At 38.7% G+C, this 7,598-nt stretch overlaps 1 protein-coding gene across 1 annotated transcript in view; it reads left to right on the top strand.

Annotated features, from left to right (window-relative positions):
• The window catches only part of LOC103906264 (fetuin-B), a 10,964-nt gene extending 3,487 nt beyond the window's left edge, over nucleotides 1–7,477 (top strand). The window contains exons 2-7 of the mRNA XM_009288134.2: nucleotides 2,185–2,295; nucleotides 3,697–3,784; nucleotides 4,327–4,493; nucleotides 5,441–5,554; nucleotides 6,473–6,562; nucleotides 7,049–7,477. Of these exons, the coding sequence (XP_009286409.2) occupies nucleotides 4,488–4,493; nucleotides 5,441–5,554; nucleotides 6,473–6,562; nucleotides 7,049–7,477 (639 nt within the window). The 5' untranslated portion in view covers nucleotides 2,185–2,295; nucleotides 3,697–3,784; nucleotides 4,327–4,487. The remainder of the gene's footprint in view (nucleotides 1–2,184; nucleotides 2,296–3,696; nucleotides 3,785–4,326; nucleotides 4,494–5,440; nucleotides 5,555–6,472; nucleotides 6,563–7,048) is intronic.
• The last annotated feature ends 121 nt before the right edge of the window (nucleotides 7,478–7,598 follow it).

Genomic DNA, 7,598 nt, shown 5'->3' with positions numbered 1-7,598 from the left:
GGCCAGTTTGGCTGTGCCCCCTCCCAGCTTCTTGTGCACCTCCAGCCTTCTCAGTCAGTAGAGCATGGGAAGCTGAAAAGTCCTTGGCTAGTGTAAGCACTACCTAGCAACAACTAAAACATAGGTGCATTATCAACTTTGTTCTCATCCTAAATCCAAAACACTGTACCAGCTACTAGGAAGGAAATTAACTCTATCCCTGCTGAAACCAGGACATGATGTTTTTTCTCACAGAAGATATGTTTGAAGTTACAAGCTTGTACCAAATGCTGCACTGCTGAAAAAACACACTTTCAGCAAATGGCAATTACTCTTTGACCAGTCTTACTTTCTGTTTACTGATTTAACCCATATTAGCTACCATGTTAAGGAGACATATCATCATGGTATTTAGGTACCTTGTCTGTAAACAGAAAATTACGATTAGTCCCTTCCACAGAAGGATCTATGCAGCCTGGTGTGGGGATACTGCCATGCCACTGTACACAGTGCTGCTGCACCTCAGCTTCACTCTTTGTCAAAATAGCATTTGACCTTTTCATGACCTTCAAAATTACACTTAAAATTAAACCTCAGGATTAGTGTAGGCAAACCCTGAGAGCTCAGTGCAAGGCATTACCAGATTACTTCATAGAACACTTAGGGAAAAAAGAGGATAGGAAAATACAAAAAATGGCATAAAGCATGATAAGTTGCATATGTAAGAATATAACTTAGAGACAAAGCTAACAAAACAATTTACTCATTCTTTATCTTTATTCTCTATTTATTTTGCTCTTTTATCTTTAAAGGGTTTAGTATTACATTTACAAGTATATAAGGTAGAGCTTACATAAAATCACCATCCCGGTCTCTTTCCAGAGATCTTTATACTGTGTCACCAGAATAGTTTGTATCACTCGGTCTCCTTAGAACTCAAGAACAGATACCTCTTAGTGTTTTTCCAAGCAGTATAGACACAAAAAAGCCAGCAGTACTCCAGCCTTTAGATGCCCTATTGACTGGTCTTTAGTCGCTGTTAAACAGAAACCAAAACTGAAGCCAAAATTATACAGATACTGGCCCCAGACTTCAACAAGACTCTTGCCCCATGAAGAGTTTTCTCCATAAACCAGTGAAATCAACTAGGAATGAATGAATACTGCTCTCATTCAGTGTTGTTTTTTCTCCCTCTTCACTAAAGACATAATCTCAGTCTAAACATGCAGCTAACACTCACATCTAAGTTCTTTAGGATGTATAAATGACAGCTGCTCTCTTTCCAGCTTTCCACTACAGAAAATAAAATATGATCCTACTAAGCTGTATCCTTGATAAATATCCTGGAAAGGTGCTTACCCATATCTACAGTGGAAGCAGACCAGGAGCTGCACCATGCAGCATCTCACCTTTCTGCACTACATGATGTAACCACTAGATATATGGAGCTGTACTTTTAGTCTTTCCCTGTCCCTCTCGCATGGAAACCTGTTTGCCCGAAAGTTGAGCCCTAACTACTTTGTGCACCTATGCTGCAGTGAACTGAATAAAGGTTTCTGGACCTAAGCACAGGCTCAGAACTCAAGCACTGGGCTGAAGCTTTAAGTGAATCAGAGACATCCATGTAGATATGCAAGGTCTCTCAAAGCACTTTCTGATATCTAAGAGAATATTTAAGTTGTCTGCATCAACGCAGTCATTGCCTCTTTATGGCAAGTGCAAAGCATCCATACTTGAAGAAGGCACTACTCTGAGAAATAAGATATTTCTGTTTCTAATGCCTACTGGGAATGTTCCATGTTAGCAGTTTTTTATTATTTGTGGTATTTATCGTCTCATTCTTATTGAAGGCAAAATAACCTACCTTTCAAATCTAATCACAAAATGCAGTTGACAATGAAAACATTACCGTGTTCAGTCCTTATTCTTGGGTTTTGGTTGGTACCAGAATCAGAAGGATAAAACTGACTCTAAAAGGCTGTTCTTTAATTAAAGCTGGCTAGACGCATGACCAAGCCTGTTCTAACAGGGCCCGAATCTCACCTGATTTACCACTGTTGAGAATTTGTTCCACAGAATGTTCAGTTTTCAGGACATCTATGTGTCCCACCTGTGTGTTTTGTGTTTCTCCATCTCTCCCTTTTATGTGTCCCTACTTTGTTCTGTACAAAACTGGGATATGACCCTTTCTTTTTTTGTTTTCAGGAGATCACTGGTTCTGTCTTCTATCTCATCTTGGATGTAGTAGATACCGAATGCCATGTAATCAGCAAAAAGTTGTGGAAGAACTGTGCGGCCGGATTTGCTCATACAGCTGTAAGGATTTTATTTACTTATTTAATCTCAGGTACGATGAGTTACTCAGGTACTACTGATGACAGCAAAATCCCTACACATGCATTTTTAGTAGACAGCAGAGCTTAGAAGAAATCAAACCCATTTTTTAAGGTCCAGTCTTTTTTTAAGGTCCTCTGTACTTTCTAATCAGTTTATAGACTGGTAAGATTTATTTCAAAAAATGAAAATGAAAAGAAAGTTTTTGACCAGAACTAATAAGCAGACATAACTAAATAGCCATGCTAGGGCACTATTTAGAATAAATGGTTTACTTTTTATAGCAACCCTGTAAGAGTTTATTTTAAAGACAGGCTGTCAAGAAAGGAATAAAAGAAACTCACTTTTATATAACATGCGATTTTTGGTTTAGTTTAATTCCACTTTTATTCTGACAACTTTGCAAAAATTGTACTGAAAAAGGAGAAAAGAAAGTTCAGCAAGATAAGCTGCAAAGACAGAAAGTGACCTAAGACTGTTGCTACAGGTGACCAAAACAATTCTGAACAAGTGAAAAAAAAACTTATAAAATGAAGAATGACAAGAAACAAGTTTTACATGTGAAAAGAAAAGAAGTTATGATTAAATTGTCCTGGGCTGCTTCTTAGGTGAATCAGTTTTCATTTTTAAATGAAAAACTGGAAAAAATAAAAAGAATTCTGCTCACTTCTGCTTACAGTGCTTTCAGCAGGGAAAGGGTGCAAAGAATATATGGCTGATATGGCTTCTGTGAAGTCAAGAAATGTATGCCCTAGAGGCCTTGATCATACACGTGGCAATATTTAAGAAGCACTCAGAGAACATACATTCAACTTTTAAAAATAAAGGCACAATACATATTAATAGGCCAGTGTTTTTTTCTGCAATAAAGTCAGAGTTTCTTTGTGTGCAAGGGTGATCTTACTGTGCCACAAAACTGATTTAGGGTCTTTCCTACCACTCTCCTTCCTTACCATGGACATAGGGAAAAGCAGGAAGCTGGAAGACAGGTGACTGGATCCAGGCACTCTGAGCTGATCTCCAGGTCTAAGCTCTCTGGGTTCTAGACATAGACCCAGCTCCTGGTGCAGGGGTCTGGCCAGGGAAAGCACTCTGTGACACTTGGGCACTTCTTAGCTGCCAGAAGAGTGGCCTTGTGTAGGCCATCCTGCAGACAAGCACTGCACCTGTACAGCTCAGAATTACACCAGGGGAAGATCTGGCTTTTTATTTCTAAAGGAGATACTTAGAAATGTGCTTCATTGTCATTTGAGTATTAACACAACTTTATTCTTGAAAAATTCATGACTGCAAGGAGAAAATGAACCACTCACTGTCTAGGTACTAGATGATCAGCGCAAAGGGTGCAATATTAATTGTTTCTACATGTTTATATTGTTTTAGGTTTATGGTCAGTGCAAAGCAATTATCTACATTAATCAGGCAAGAAATATTGCTCATCTGAATACTTATCAGTGCATTTTACAACCAGGTATGTCTTTATTTAACACACTCACTTTTAAAGAGGGCTGGAAGAACACTCTTCGCCATATAGCATTACTTTAAATTTTAATTGTAATTATGGCACCACAGCATCCCCACTAGCTTTCAGCTGCCCTAATTTTCTCAAGTCAGTGATCATAAGGTCAGTGTGGTCCTGCAGCTCAAAGCAGCACAGTAATAACTGTTTTCATCTCTGGGAAACCCAGTAGAGCCTGTATATGGGCTTTTACCCTCTGGTCCAAAAAGCATTTTTATGGGTTTGCGAAAGGCAAGTAAAACCAGCAAGCCCACTGTCAGTAGGTTGAGCTTTTTTCTGCAGTGTCTCTGCCTCCACTGCAACATTTTTATGGGTCTGCAAATTCATAAAGATTCAAAATTGTTCAGTGAATCAAACCACATATTTTTACTCCAGGTGACTGGAGGGCACGTGGGTAGGGTTGGGGGCATAGATGCATTTACGGTGACCTACACTATCAACATGCTCTTATGGTTATGCTTTCTCTAATGACATTGTTTTGTTTAAATAAAAAGTTCCGCCCAGATATATTTGGACAGTATGTCCTGACTGCCCAGCTGATGACTGTCCAACTAAGCCCAAATATTTGGAGGCTGCTGTTCAAAGCCTTGCCAAGTTCAATGAAGAGAGTGAACAAACTCATTATTTCTCTGTCCTCAATGTCACAAGAGCTTCAATGCAGGTAAGCCAAGGCTCATCTGATTTGCTTTAGCTCGCAAGAAGTATGGATCCACTTGTTATACTTTATATGATTTGTTATGTCTTACAGATTGTTTAGAATTTGTATCTGTATAGTACAGAGAATACTTCTATGCAGAGTTCTCCTGGGAAACGAGGATCTGCATTGATCCAAGACCTTGACTCCATTTATTGCAAAAAGAAGGGCTTTATGCAAAACTCAAGACACAGATTAGCGTTCCAAAGTTTAGGAAAGCTTCACTGTGAGCTCTTTCTTCCACCACCACCAAGAATTAGTGACTCCCTAATAGAAAGTATTTAATAAAGCACAGTCATCCCTTCCAACACATACCTGTAATTCACTGAATGAGTTTAAACATGGTTTAAAACTAATTTTAGACAACTAGAGAGTTAGTGATCTCCTGGCTAAATCCTGTTTGTTTACCACGGTAATATCCAGTCTCTCTAAAATTCGTTATGTATAGATGACAAAGTAGTTTTCACTCTTTGTCTCAAACTGTTAGATATGACTACAATACAGTATTTAATTGCTCCCATTTTCCAACCCTGAGGTACTTGCATTTCAGAAATAGAAAAAGTGATCCTGTTCATGAAAGCAGCCAGAAATTATCAACCAGGCACTGAGGACGGTCTTTGGATAGGTAGTTCTATGTGGATGCTAAATTATTACAAAAAACAAACTCATTACAACTATAGCTAACCCATGAGCTACTAGGATTGTGCATATGTAAGAAATAAAAAGTAACCGGGCAATAAAGCAGCACTGGCAAAAAATCATTCTCCTTTAATACAACTAATAGTAATGCCCCAAGTATAACCTGCTCCTTCCACACTTAGCAGGAGTTTTACATCTATTTCAAAGTCTGTAGGATTCTTCCTTCTTCCTGACACATGCACAAGGTCTAATTGCCACTGGTCTCTCATTAACAGTGGGTCACTGGTCCTGCATATTTTGTGGAGTTTTTGATTCAGGAGACATCCTGCTCCAAAAATGACACAATTGCTGACATCTCCAAGTGCAAGCCACTTTCATTGGAACTTGCTGTAAGTACTTTTCCTTGTATAAACACCTATTTTTCAGATACTATGATTCCTCAGTGTATACTTAGCCTACACCTTTGGTTCTCTGCAGACAAGAATCAAAGCCCACAGGTGTCTTTTTATGGGTTGTAGCTCTATACTGTCTTGCAACTGTACAAACTGCTTTAGAATACAGAAAACATTTCAGTAAAAGTTCTGAATTCTTACCTAGAAGTCCATGAACAAAGAAAACAGAAAAAAATACCATCCAGAAAAAGGCAGGGTAGCCATCGCCTTACAAAACTGAATCATTCTTAAGGATTTCTTCCAAGTAAACAGACATAGACAATAAATCACAAACAACGCATAAAGACTATATTCATACTACAATCAGGTCAGCTAAAGAAAACATTTAGGAACTAAGGAAAAAATTATAAGAGAAACTGAAAGACTAAATAGGCGTGCTGCCCACAGATAACACTTCAAGCCCCATCTTAACTGAGATCTAAGCCATGTAACCTACATCCCAGTAAAAATACAACTATTAGAAACAACATTTTTTCATGGTTTCTCTCACTAGTATGGTGTGAAATTGTTTTTGCCTGAAAAGTGATATTATGTTCTGTTACACAACTTGCCTGCATGGGAATATTCTGCTGCAGCAGAACTTAAGTGTGCTGTTGTAGTTGAGCCTTAAGTGGCCAGCTTGTTTTTACTATTGTGTTACCTAACCCTCCTTTGCAAACATAAAGCCTTTTTCAAAATGCTGCCTGCCTTTGTAAGCTTGCCAATCCCAAAATAAAAGTTTGCCCAAGCTGCTTATCCCTACAAATACATGTAGAAGCTATAACTATTTAGCCTTTCATAATCACTTATTTTACAAGACAGGAGCTAAGTATCAGTGTTACAATGTGAAAAAATGCTTTCATTTTCTTCTTCCAGCAAATAGGTTTCTGCAAAGGCTCTGTAGTAAACAGTGACTTGGAACATGAACAGTTCGTCACAATATCCTGTGAAATCTACAGTCTGCAGGTATTCTTAATCTAATCTTAATATTGCAAGAGTAATACTCATTTACAAAACAAGAATTGAACTCTTGAAAGCCCAGATATTTTTAAGTTTTCTTATTCACAAATATATGGGCTTCAAGAAAGTGATAAGGCCAAATCAGGAAGAAATCTCTCGTGATAAAACAGGCTGTTGTTAGGTGGATAAAAAGGCAATAGAATAAGTATAGAGTCAATCATACAGAACACGTTCAGAATGCTCTACAAAGAAATTGTAAATTACACAGGGAATGCAAAGAGCGGTAACTGTGTAGTTACCCCAGTTTCATGCACCCATCTCCACTGGCATAAGAAGTAGTTCCCATCTGTCTGTCCTTTGAGCTTCTGTTCTGCAGCTGGTCTTTGCAGACTGGAATTGCAGCAAATCCTTAGTATGAAGGGTGACCTTCTTCATATCTGAAGGAATTTGTAATAGCTTCAATATATGTAATGCTTATTTTCTGTTATTTAGGATCCTGCCACTGAAAAGGGGAAACAGCAAGCTAATCAGACACCTGGAAAATCCAGACAGAATCAACAACAAGCTCTCCCTTCAGAAAGCAGTCCTTTCTCCCCACACCTAGAAAAAACAGTGGGCTGGGTTAAAATTCTGCCCCCTTCAACTGAGGACATCTCTTTCCAAAACCTACCAGAAAGTCAAAATGAACATAAAGATGGAAAGCCAGTTCCACCTGAGGCTGTAGGATCTACACCCAGCCTTGAGGGAGAAAAGACGCAAGCAGACAAACTAGATTTGACCAAACCAGTCACTGGACCAGTTATTCTCCCTTTTCCTGAAGAACTTTCTCTATCAGACTCATGCCCAGGAGAAGCAAAGGAGATAAATTCCATCCTCCAGCCTTTGCTGTCTAAAAACCTGTCCTGGTTTCGGCAGGGATAGAGTTAATTTCCTTCCTAGCAGCTGGTACAGTGCTGTGTTTCGGATTTAGGATGAGAACAATGTTGATGACACACCAATGTTTTAGTTGTTGCTAACAGTGCTTACCACTAGTCAAGGACTT

This window comes from Aptenodytes forsteri, unplaced genomic scaffold (genome assembly GCF_000699145.1).
Source record: "Aptenodytes forsteri isolate BGI_AS27 unplaced genomic scaffold, ASM69914v1 Scaffold72, whole genome shotgun sequence".
NCBI classification, from domain to species: Eukaryota; Metazoa; Chordata; class Aves; order Sphenisciformes; family Spheniscidae; genus Aptenodytes; species Aptenodytes forsteri.
Note: the sequence above shows the minus strand (reverse complement) of the source record. Positions and strands in the feature narration are given on the sequence as shown.